Source organism: Diabrotica virgifera, chromosome 1 (genome assembly GCF_917563875.1).
Source record: "Diabrotica virgifera virgifera chromosome 1, PGI_DIABVI_V3a".
NCBI lineage: Eukaryota > Metazoa > Arthropoda > Insecta > Coleoptera > Chrysomelidae > Diabrotica > Diabrotica virgifera.
The window spans coordinates 30,540,555-30,554,030 of NC_065443.1; the positions used below are offsets into that span (position 1 = coordinate 30,540,555).

The window sequence follows — 13,476 nt, forward strand, 5'->3', positions numbered from 1 at the left end:
TTTCAAGTTTCTTCCTATTATAGGCCGCGTACCGAAGAAAAGTTGATTAATAGCCAGCTGAAAATTTGTTAATTGCTTAACGGTGTCTAGTCGGACAAAGTTTGATGTATGGGAACACTGGAACGGGGAAGTTTATGATTGTGATGATTGTGAAAACTAGCAGGTTGTTTGTAAGTTTGTTCAATAGCAAACTTTATACATATAATCTATACTTATAATCCTGTTCTGTTTCTATCTTCAGATTTTTCATACCAAATTAATTTATTTGCAGAACGAAAAACAGTATCAACTGCAGCTAGAAAAAGAGCAGTACTATAAATTAATGATAGAAAAAGAGCAGCACTACATAGACCTTCTGCGCAGCCAAATAGCTTCATCTACTTCTCCAGACGAAAAGAAGTGCCAGGAATTACTTAAGACAGAGAAAAACCTCCATACATTGCGGGCGATGTTACAACGAAATCAAAGCGAGGTAAGTTCTGGAAAAAATTTTAAAAGTACGTATTTGACTAAGGATGAATATGTGATCATGTGCAGTAGCGACTTTAGAGCTGTATGTATGTCTGTGTGCTGGTAATGAATGATTTGCTTTTAATTCATTGAGTAGCCGTGGAATAATATCTGAGCTGAAACCTAAGCTTTTATGTAATCCGAATAAAAATGTTCACAATATTAATTTAATAACTGACAGTGGTTTTTGGTGAGAGAGAACCTTTTCCAGCCAACTATTTTAACATTTATTCATGGGTTGATGGTGATGGGAGAATTGTTTCTCTGAAAATTGTCATTAAGCATTTTGTTTCCGTTTTTAATATATTGAGTTACGTGAACCCCAACAAGAGGATCTTAAAGCACTTGTTTTCCAGAATGCCATTGATAAATAATGGAATATATGTTCTCATGATCTTTGGAGCTCTAGTATTCGTTTATTCCTTTAGAAGTTCTTATATGACGGGTTAGATTGTATGTACGAAATACTTTCAACTAATCTCTGAACATCTTCTGGTTCAACATCATCAATGGTTTTGTACCAATTCAAGAGAATCAAATTTTAAGACAAATGAAAGTACAGATATGAGGTCATAAATGAGCTCAACATCCCCGTCAAAGTAATGACTCGTAAAAGAGATAATCAGTAAATATTTATCCTCAAGAGTGCAAATATAAGAAAATACTCTGCTATGTGCTCCTTTCAATATACATCAATTATGATATACGTAGACAATCTTCACCGAATCGCTTACACTGCCTGAAAATTTAAAGACCGTTTGCCTTCTTAACAATTCTAGAGAATATGAGGTTCACAATAATAGACCAGGGTAATAAGACAAAAATATATCCTGTTCGTGACACTTCAGCAGCCAGCAGGGTACTGAAGCGTTTTTTCGACAAGTAATACCTATAGGAACAAATTGTAACTATTTCCTGCGTAGGATCTGGCGGCCATTTTTATTTATAAACAATTAACTGTCAAAAAATGGCATTTTCCCCTTTTTTTTCAAATCAATTGAAAACAATGAAACTTATGATTTCTTTAGTACAAATATCTTTGAGATTATGGAAAAAGCTTTAAAATGACATATTACAAAGTTTGATATACTCATTTATTGTTAATATAATTGAGAAAAAAGGTGGGAATTGCAAAAAAAATTATTTTCGCAATAACTGCTGTAAACATTAGTGTACAGGTTTGAAATTTTTGTCAAATGAGGGTTCTTTGGTGCTTAATATGTGATAAAAATTTCAAAGCGATTCATTCAATTGTTTAAATTTTATTCGAATTGTTTATCTCAAGAGAGCATTTTTTTTTGCAATAACATAAGTCAGAAAAAATGACGTTAGAACCATTTCACAGGTGTCAAATGGAATAGCATGAGCTATATTTTCAACTTGGTTTAGAGAAAGCGAATAAAAAATGCATTTAATAGTAATAAATAATTATGCAAAAGTATGTAAATCTTCCCTTTTAAACTTTTTGAATAACTTTTTCCAAAAAAAAAAATAACTTTTTTTACCCTGTTTTAAGTGCACAGCTACCAAGTAATGTTATTTATATCATACTTGATTAAGAATTGTAATAAATATATATAATTTCTTATATAACAAAATAAAAAGTTTATAAGGAAAGGTTTACGATACTTTTGCATAATTATTTATTACTAATAAATGCATTTTTTATTAACTTTTTTTAAACCAAGTTAAAAATATAGCGCATGCTCTTTCATGTGACTGTGGAATGGTTCTAACTTCATTTTTTTCTGACTTATGTTATTGCAAAAAAAATGCTCTCTGGGATAAACAATTTGAATAAAATTTAAACAATTGAGTGAATCGCTTTGAAATTTTTATCACATATTAAGCACCAAAGAACCCTTATATGACAAAAATTTCAAAGCTGTACACTAATTTTTATAATAGATATTGCGAAATTAATTTTTTTTGCAATTCCGACCTTTTTTCTCAATTATATTAACAATAAATGAGTATATCAAACTTTGTAATACGTCATTTTAAAGCTTTTTCCATAATCTCAAAGATATTTGTAGTAAAAAAACCATAAGTTTCACCGTTTTCCATTGATTTGAAAAAATAGGGAAAAATGCCATTTTTTGACAGTTAATTGTTTATAAATAAAAATGGCCGCCAGATCCTACGCAGGAAATAGTTACAATTTGCTCTTATAGGTATTACCTGTCGAAAAAACGCTTCAGTACCCTGGCTGCTCGAGTGTCATGGAAAAAACCTTATTACCCTGGACTATACAGAGAAACGACGTTGATTTCGAACAGCAGAGCAAAGAATTTTAGAAAATTCTTTAAAAAAAACCAAAAAACAATCACTTATATTCTAATAGTTCGCACATACGGATTGGAATATCGGTTATTTCTGATTAAAACTGATACGCCAGTCAATGGGAGCAGGAATAGGATATTACCTCCGAATTCTATATCCTACTGCATGGATTTTACTGAAATATTGGGAATAGCCTCTACTTATCTCCTAATTCAAAGTCTACCCTATGCCGATGTGTGCTTTTTTCTTGGGGATGGTTCCCACCCCTTCTTGGGGGTGGAAAATTTCGTGGTTAAAATAACCGCGGAAGTGGCTAGATAACCTAATCCTGAGCAAAATTTGTTCTATATGTTTTTTTGAAAACTCGATACTTTTTGGGTTATTCGTGGTTGAAAATTGGCCATTTTCATTGAAACATAACACCTTTTCGAACGGTTTTTTGCGAATATCTTAAAAACTATGCATCTAACTAAACAAACTATACAAAACAATTTTGTAGCTTACAAAAAAAACAAAGAGGTTTGTTCCTTCATAAATCTTGTAGTTATAATACAAAAAGAGATATGGTAGGTGAAAGAAGTTTATTTTTTTTTGGTGCATGCTCAAATCGGTGTATTCAACTTTAAATAAAAGAGAAGCGCTCGATTTTAGGTGCATAATGCTGATAAGTACCTTTTGTACTTCTTGAAAAGACCTTTAAAATGAGCAATATTAAATGTCGATTACATTCAGACTATGCGAGATACACTGCAAAAAATTGATTACTAATGTATTTTAAGATAAAATGAGAAGTATATTTTTAATCCCTCATCCACAAGAGTTTTAATGCATCATTTTACTTCTACAATGCCTTTTATTGTAGTATTATTTCTATGTTCAAAAAGTTTGACGGGTTTAAAATGAATGGTTTTTGAAAAAAAAATAAGATCAATTTAAAGAGCGCATTATTAAATTTTCTTAAAAATCTTCCTTTTCCTACATGTAACTTGAAAATGATAGGAGATACAATAATGAAAAATAAAAACAAAATTGTTATCTAACAAAACCGTACATTTTTGTGTGTTATCTTTTTTCGTATCTCTTATAATTTTTGAGTTACATAGAGAGAAAGGAAGATTCTTAGGAAAATTTAAAAATGCGCTCTATAAATTGATCTTATGTTTTTCAAAAAACATCTTGTGTTTTTTTTAACCGGTCCAACTTTTGAACATAAAAAATCACTATAATAAAAAGTATTGTAGAAGGAAAACCATGTATTTAATTTTTGATGGAAGAGGGGTTAAATATACTTCTCATTTTTTCTTAAAATACATTAGTCATCAATATTTTTGTAGCATATCTCGCTTAGTTTGACTGTAATCGACATTTATTATTGCTCATTTTAAAGGTCTTTTCAAGCCGTACAAAATGTATAATTAGCATTATGCACCTAAAATCGACCGTTTCTCTTTTATTTCAAGTTGAATACACCGATTTGAACATGCACCAAAAAAAGAAACTTCTTTCACCTACTATATCTCTTTTTGTATTATATCTAGAAGATTTATGAAGGAACAAATCTCTTTGCTTTTTTATAAGCTAGAAAAATATTTTATACAGTTTTTTTTGTTAGATGCATAGTTTTTAAGGTATTCGTAAAAAACCGTCCGAAAGGGTGTCATTTTTCTATGAAAACGGCCAATTTTCAACCACGAATAACTCAAAAAGTATTGAGTATTCAAAAAAAATTATAGAACAGTTTTTGCTTAGAATGGTCTATAGCCACTTTCGTGGTTATTTTAACCATAAAATTTTCCACCTCGAGAACGGGTGGAACCACCTCAAGAAAAAAACACACATCGGCATAGGGTAGACTTTATTTCTTGAGCTATTCTCTACTTACTGTGAAAATATCAAGTAAATCGATGAAGTAGAAATAATTTGGGAGCCAAGTATCCTCATTGACTGCCCTATGATTAGGGTTACCATACATCCGGATTTCGTCAGGACAGTCCGGATTTAAAAGACACGTCCGGATTGGCGTCCGGATATGAGAAATGTCCGGATTTTTTTTTTACTAAAAAAAAATGGAAAAAACTTGGCCCAACGGTGGGAAATTTCATTCTGCGGTAAATCAAATGGTTAAGGCTACAAGGTCATCCTACCTGGAAAGAGATGGAAGAGAGCGCTTTAACTATAGTCAGCGTTGTACCGAATTCTGTCAATGTGGATGAATTATTTGATGAGCGCTTGTCACTTCTCCAAGATATAAAAAAGCTGAAACATAAATGGACTTTACTACCCAAAGAAGAAACCCCAAACACTTCTGACAAATGGCAAGAAATATTTGAAGCATTTTCTAAAAGCAACGTTTCCTTTACGAATATTTTTAAAATAGAAGAATTCATCTTTTGTCTGCTTGGTACTTCGGCTCCTACTGAACGTATCTTTTCTATGATGAATTTTATGTGGACGGCTGAAAGAGGAAGATTATCTCTGCCTGTTGTAAAGGAGCTTCTCAATATTAAAGCAAATTCATGTCATGTTCCGAATTCCATGACAAAATAAAAAATGACAAGTCACTTTTGAGAAAAATTATGTCTTCTGAAAAGCATGAAAGAAGAACAGATGAAGACCATCCTATCCCTGGGTCCAGTACAGACTAAAGCCGGGTTCAAACGACTCGTGTACTTGGCGAATAATCGTTACTTGCGTTACTTACTATGTCTTTTGGGAGGGTTACTAGTACAATTCTTTGTCAATTAATCGTAGTATTAACATTATTATCATTAGTGTTTGACACATAGTACAATAATTGTACTAGTAACCCACTCACACAGCATTGACAGTATACACAAGTGACGATTATTCGCCAAGTACACGAGTCGTTTGAGTCCGGCTTAAGCATTTCGCATATATGTACAATGTAGAGGTAGCAACACAGTCAAATTCACGTTTTACATTTTCTACAACCCCTTGGACTACCTCTGTCCGGATTTGGCCTTAATAAATTATGGTAACCCTACCTATGATCGTCTACTCCAGCGGTTCTCAATCTGTGGTACATTTACCACTGGTGGTACATATCAATATTTGAAGTGGTACACAAAACGCAAAAACAGCCAAAATCAGCACCACTATTGTAGTTAATCAGATCACCTAGCTACAGCTCCCGGAGCGAATCATGGTCGGTGAGAGAAACCCTATCTGCATAAAGATTAGAGGTGGGTGTACGACCGAAGGCAGCGTTTGTTATCGGCCCTGGTTCGTTCCGGAAGCTCTAGATAGGTATTTCAGTTAGGTGGTAGAAGATTGAGCCGCTGCTGGTCTACTCCTTTCAATTCTAAAGATCTTAAGAGTACATGGTGCAGCCTGGGAAAACACCAGCTGGAGAAGGCGATATAACTTTGACATCAAAGATATAACAAAAATATAAATACGTGGAAAAAACTTCCTGGAAAAGGACAAAACGGTCACAAGGCTTTACTATGCCGACTTATTGGGCCGATTCGATGCCGAATTGCACAAAAAACAGCCCCAATCGGCGATAAATAAGTGCTCTTCCACAATGACAACGCACCGGCTCACACCTCCACCGTCACCATGACCTAATTGATCGAATTGGGCTACGAAATGATGTCCCATCCACCATATTCTCCAGATTTGTCCCTGTATGAATTCTTTTTGTTTCCACATATTAATATGTTTTTCAAATTGGGCTCTGTACCGCCATTCTTTATTATATTACGAATACGTGTGCCAAATATCTCAAAAAAATATTCAAAATTACAGCCGCAATCTTGGAACGCGTTTTGGCTACCTGTTGATCGCTACTGTGTCACCTTAAGTAAATTACACAAATTCGTCTTCTTGTGTCAATTAAATTAATTTAAAAAAAATTTTGGACACCCTGTGTAAATAATTATGTTAATGTTTATATTACTGAAAAGAGAATTGAATTACCATTATAATGAGATAGCACACGACCAATATTCTTATTTAAAAAAATCATCGATTACGGCATCACGTCCAGACGGATGACGCCACTAGTATGATATGCCAAAAAATCATAAATTAAAATCAAAAATCTATCTGTTTCGGTAATTTCTACTAATGTTTATTTAGCTAGTAATGAATTTATGCGTTACTTTATGGACGCACTGTATATGAGTAATTATATCTGGAGGTACTTATAAATAAATAAAAATAAAAAATATTTATTTGTTTTTTATTCATTGACGTTTTTTATAATTTTTGTTTTATTTGTTTCTTGGGTTAGGGTCCAAAACACATTTTTAATATGCTAGGTTTATTACAGTTTCGACATTTATATTAGAGACCGACCGAATGTGACTTTTTTGGCCGAAGCCGAAGCCGATGCCGAAGTTCGGCCTGAAGGATACCTTCGGCCGAAGCCGAAGCCTAAGCCGAAGGTGACTAAATATTTGCATTTATAGTAGGGATAGTCGATGGTCGATGTTTTGCCATTAATATTTAGGTAGTCAAAACACCAGTAATCTTGAGTTTTAACAAATACAATAAAACTATTATAGTTTCTCAGAATTTTACTACGTGAGAAATATTCAAATGAAGATCTTTGAGACATCTTGGCCTATTGTTAAAATTTATACTCTACCTACTATCTGAAAGTTTGTAAAACGTTTTGGTTTATTAGGGTATAAAATAGGGTGTAAATATTATTCAAAGTATCAAAGGCTCGCCGAAGCATATTGTTTAGAGATTATTTATATATAGTATTTTTACTACAAAAACGTTATTACGTAGGTCAAAATTTTTGACGTAAGAGAACTGTCAAAACATTAGAATGTGACTTTTCATTATTGCAATGTTTATAATAAACATGACAATAATGAAAGTCACATTCTAATGTTTTGACAGTTCTCTTACGTCAAAAATTTTGACCTACGTAATAACGTTTTTGTAGTAAAAATACCATAGTATAGTATACTCGGAGCATTTTATTATTCCACCTTCGGCGAAACCTTCGGCTTCGTTTTGGCCGAAGCCGAATTTTGGCCGAAGGTTTAAATATTGGCCGAAGGTGGCCGAAGCCGATGCCGAAGCCGATTAATCGGTCGGTCTCTAATTTATATTCCTGTTTTTCAAGCAATACATTGAAATATAAATCTACAGTACTTACAATCATATTAATTGCAATAAAAACTTAGGCACCATAAGATAGTAGATAGTAGGCACCATAAGTTAATAGATGTCTTATAATTTAATAGGTGCATAAATCAATGAGGGTTTGTAGCGTAATAGTGTATATCAAAGGATAAGCGATTTCAGCACTCTGATGCCGTAGTACAGGAGCATCTGTAAATATGCAGACGGCTATGCTGACAAATGTGGCAGCGAGCTGCTTGATAACATCAAATATAGAAGGATGGTCTATTTTGGACACGTTGTAAGGGGAGAACGATATAATATTCTTCAACTTATTATGATGGGTAAAATCGAAGGATGCAGAGAGATATTTTGGTTGAAGAATATCAGAGAGTGGACAGGAATAAAGAAAGCAGAACAACTATTTAGAATAGCTCGAGTCACAGACAGTTTCGCCATGTTAATCGCCAACGTCAAGGGGACTTGATAGGGCACGTTAAGAAAAAGAAGAGGGCAATATAATTAGCACCTGAAGATGGCACTTCAAAGCAGAGTTCCAAAGATCCTAAAAAATTACACTTTATTTCACAAACTTTTTACACGGATCAATTTTTGTCTGCAGATGTCCATTTAACAAAACATTATTTTTAAGCCTTGGTGGTCAGAGTAAGTCGACTAATATATCATTTCGATGATTTCATGAATCTTTCTTTTTTTTTTAATTGTGAAAATTTTTTCGAATTTCTTTATTAGTTTTTTAACGCTTCTTTTTAGATTTTTTCTTAGCGCTTCTGATAAAACCTACAATCACAATCAAATTTAGTTATTCCGAATTGTAATTAAAATAGGTAAGATATTTTTCAAGAAATTATTCGTTGTTGTTTATACTAACAAAGGTTTCAGCTCAGATATTTAGATAAACAATGCGTTGGTTTAGTAAGATGTCATCACTCCATAATAAATAATATAAACAACTTTTGAGCGAAAAGTGAAAATAATGATTATACAAGATGTGTTGGCGTTAAAAACAATAATTAAGTTAGCAAAATAAGAAAAGAAATACAAACAATTAATTAATGGAAAGCGATATAAACACCTCTGTTAATATTCAATCAGGTTGTGCAAAAATAGGACCAGAAAGTGTATACCTACACATATCTATTTATGTCTATATGTTTTTTAGGGTTTCTACAACTTAAACCCCCCGATCTTAAAAATATTTCTGTACCTTATTGTAGGGGAGGCAAGTATGCTAAATTTACAGTTACTCGAGCGTTATGGGCACCTATTGGGTTGTAAAGATTAGGTCCTAAAACCAAAAAAAGTTAAATTTTCCATTTGCAACAATCGTTTTTCCCGGTTAAAGCTCCATCTATCCATAATTCGAAAAAATGCCTCGAATAAAATTTTTTTACGGAACTTATTTTTACGTAAGGAATCCAAATCTGCAATAAAAATGGGGACCTCTATACATTACCCCCACCCCTCTCCGTGGGGGCTCGTGTTTGGTATCATTCTATAGAATTTTGAAAAATATTCAACGCGTATTTTTTAGTTTTTCGATCTGACGTTCATTTCGCGAAATATTCTCTTTTTTTGTGAAACTTTGTGACTCACCCATTTCCTTACGCCCGCTCAAATCGCCAGATTTTTTAAATATACACTGTTCTGCATGTACTCAACTTACCTTATCTTAATCTGACGATTTCGAGTTTTTCTACGAATAGATTTTTTTCGGACCCCGTTTAACGAACTCCCCTGTATTAAGAATCCATATATGATAGGGGTACATTTACATGGTACAAGGTTTTCTGACGCGCTGGAGTAACTGCAAAAATCCCCGCTTGGGCCTCTACCATTATCTGTTTCACAAAAACATCACGTAATTTGAATTTCAAGAAAAAATGTTGGAAATTTCGAGTTTTGATAAATTGTCCGATTTCAACAATAACATAATCGTTTCTTTAAGGGATTTAGATAATGAATCATTTGTTGGATGTTTATATTTGCCATGATTAATTTTAACCTCAATATTTATTGACTTATCTTGACGTCTCATGGCATTTGTATTTCTAAATATAAATCGAGATCGTTTGAGTACTCTTTCCGTGGTTAAAAAAATATAAATTAATTGGTAATAAATACTATTAATAAAACGGTATATTGAAAGTTTAAGTAACCACAAACCTCATTTCTAAATAAAAACATGAGTGTTGCACTTAACAAAAAAGTGACGTTGGGTAACATTCCAAGGAAAGGTTTAACCCGTGTCTAATGAAATTTAGCATTGGATGAGGTGAATCCCCATTTTAGTAACCATATGGTCCATAAAGTGTTGTCCACTATTGTGAATTTAAATGATCTGCATGGACGTTATGCAAGTTACTCTTTTTTCTTTTTAAGTTCTTATCTGCTGAATCACCTGGCCACCTTTTTAATCGAGCTCTCTTACAGTTGATGAAGGACCACGTTGAATGCTTCAGTCATCAATTGAAGTAAATTAACACTCAATATTTCAGTTTTCTGCAACTTTTCAAGTATTGGTTCTTCCATTTATTTTTTCTATTTCCACTAGGATCTAGTAATTTATATGTTTACTTCTTTTATCACATACCTTTTAACTGAAACAGTTATCTCGTTTATTATCTAACTCTTCTAAATAACAGTTTGCTGGATTCGATGGTTTAACCTAACTGGTAGTTATTTGCGTTTGTTACGTCTCTTTCTGTAGTTGTGCCTATTTCGTGAAGCCTCTTCTAAGGCACTTCTTTTGCAATTTATTCTGTTTATCTCCCTTTGATCATCATCATCATTCTCTTTGCCTTCTCTTTGCCTTATCTCTATACGGGGTCGGCTTTCCTAATTGCATTTCTCCACACAATTCTATTTTGGGTCATATCAATGTTAATCCCTTTACCAACATGTCCTGCCTTATCGTCTCCCCCCAGGTCTTCTTTGGTCTTCCTCTCATACTCCTTCCAGGAATCTGCACTTCAGCTATTCTTCGTATTGGGTGATTAACGTCTCAACGTCGAACATGACCAAACCATCTTAACCTATGCTCTCTCATTTTGGCATCAATTGGTGCCACACCTAGACTTCCCCTAATATACTCATTTCTAATTTTATCCTTCGTTGTCACTCCACTCATCCATCTAAGCATTCTCATTTCCGCCACATGCATTCGTTGTTCCTCTTTCTTTTTCACTGCCCAACATTCAGTTCCGTACATCATAGCCGGTCTTATGGCTGTTTTATAGAATTTTCCCTTCAGCTTCATTGGAATTTTTCTGTCACACAACACACCACTCGCTTCTTTCCACTTCATCCATCCAGCCTTAATTCTACTGCATGCATCTCCATCTATTTCTCCATTACTCTAATACCGATCCTAGGTACTTAAAACTATTGCTTTTCACAATCATTTCACCATCCAAAGATACCGTATTATTTGTAGTAACTCCATCTTTAAATGAACATTCCAAATACTCTGTTTTTGTCCTATAAGTTTTAAACCTTTTTCCTCCAGAGCTTGTCTCCACTGTTCCAGTTTTTGTTCTGTCTCTTTCTTTCACTATTTCCTATTAACACTACATCATCAGCATACATTAGGCACCATGGAATGCTACCCTGTAGTTTCGCTGTTATCTGGTCCAAAACTAATGAGAATAAACCGAGCTAAGCACCGAGCTTTGGTGCATTCCTAGTTTTACCTGAAATTTATCAGTCTCTAAATGGATAGACATGGAGAATTTATAACATGCATTCCACGACACGTCAAATTATCTGTGTAAAAAAATCCAACTTTGATTCCTAGTACTCAATTTGTGAGTAAATGAAGGTAATAAACCATTTTTCTACGAGCGTGCAAAAATGTCTACTTTCGCGCACGCATTTTAGTTTAGAAAGTTTCACTTTTCCGCACGCGGTTTTTACTTTTCCGCACGCGTGTTAATTTAGATATGTTAATATGGCCTTAAAGTAATTATAATACATGCAATAAACTAATATTTAGATATTATTTACTAATTTATTTTAAATATATCTTATTGTGTTCCTGTTTTAATGAAATTAACGGGACAATTCGGTGAAATAAAATTATTTTGACATAATATTCGAAAGTCAAATCGGTAGACAATAACAGTCGTTTTGAATCATCGTCATGGAAACCAAGATCGTCGTCATGCTAACTAATTATATTGAAAGTTTGGTTTTGACAACCTTGTCAAAGAATTAATTTGTGTATGTATTTTTATATTAATTAAATTAATTGATTAAGATTTGGTAATTTTTTAAAGACTCTTAGAAAAAATATTGTTCCTAACTCTTGCACAAAGTCTCTTTTCCGCACTCGACTGCTTGCCGAACTCCCGCTTCGCGTCGTTCGGCAAACTGCAGTCGCGTGCGGAAAATAATGACTTTCTGCACTTGTTAGGAAAATAACTATTATCGCCCGTTTGCTTTGTAAATTGCAGAAGGCTCGGATTTAGGTTGTAACCAGAATTTGTTTTCCAGTGTAAGAAATCTTTAGTTCCCCGGTTCTTTGGATTTCTTTTTGATTTTAATAGATGTCGTTGTTGCGTTTTTTGCAAATTATTTTTAGTAACTTGCTAACACGACGAGATTTGGTTTCGATTCATTAGAGCACATTAGGCTGTTTAAAATGAAATCTTAAGAGGAAAGCAACATTTTGACGCTTGTCAAAATTTTGAATGTATTTTAAATGTACCTAATCATTTTTTTCGAATCCTGAGAAAACTAATATTTTTTTTTTAAATCTAAACGCAGAATAAAAGATTACTTTATTACCGAGGGCCAAAAGTCCCTTAGAATAAATAAAAAGTTTATTTTAAATGAGCTATTTGAAATTAAAAATCACACTAAATTTTCTCCCCTGAGTTTTTCACCCCTGTAACTTATTAAAATGAACATTATAGAAGTTTTCAGGGACTTTCGACACTCGGTAATAACGTAATCTTTCATTCAGCGTTACTCCATTAAAATGTTACATTTTTTAAGCTGTACCTTGCATTTGTTAGAGGAGTCAATTTTATTTCTTTAATGTGTAGGGGGATCAGTAGAAGCTTAAGTTCAAGTTTTTGGGGTCGCCACCCTTGTCCCCCGGCCGCCATCTTGGAAATTGGGTGCAAAGGGGTTTCGCGCTATATCTCGTAAACTACCAACACTACGGAAAATCTAATTAAACATAAAATGTAGCAAATTAAATTTTCTACAATTTTTTTTTCTGTTACTTTTTATCGTCAAGTAACCAACAACAAAGATATAAACAAAAATATGTAAAAATTTTTTAACAAGATTCCTTTTGGAGATTATAACTTTTTTTCAGTTCATTTTAAAATAAAATAACATTATAGCAATTTTGTAGAGGGTTTTTCAGCGAACAATTTCCACTATAAATTTGTTTAATTTTATTTATTTATTTATATAGGTGTTACAGCGCTCCAAACTTGACCAGATTCTCGAATGCTCATAGGGATATAATAAAAACAAAAGTTAGGCTTACTTTTCTATCTATATATATTTTTTATTCATACAATTTATTATGATTTTAACATT

General features: G+C 33.2%; 1 protein-coding gene across 5 annotated transcripts in view; it reads left to right on the forward strand.

Moving 5' to 3' along the window:
* LOC114328206 (rho guanine nucleotide exchange factor 11) overlaps window positions 1–13,476 on the forward strand; it is a 767,005-nt gene that overhangs the window by 115,670 nt on the left and 637,859 nt on the right. For all 5 annotated transcript variants that reach the window (XM_028276988.2, XM_028276990.2, XM_028276989.2 and 2 more), the window contains exon 5: window positions 272–472. In XM_028276988.2, the coding sequence (XP_028132789.2) occupies window positions 272–472 (201 nt within the window). The remainder of the gene's footprint in view (window positions 1–271; window positions 473–13,476) is intronic.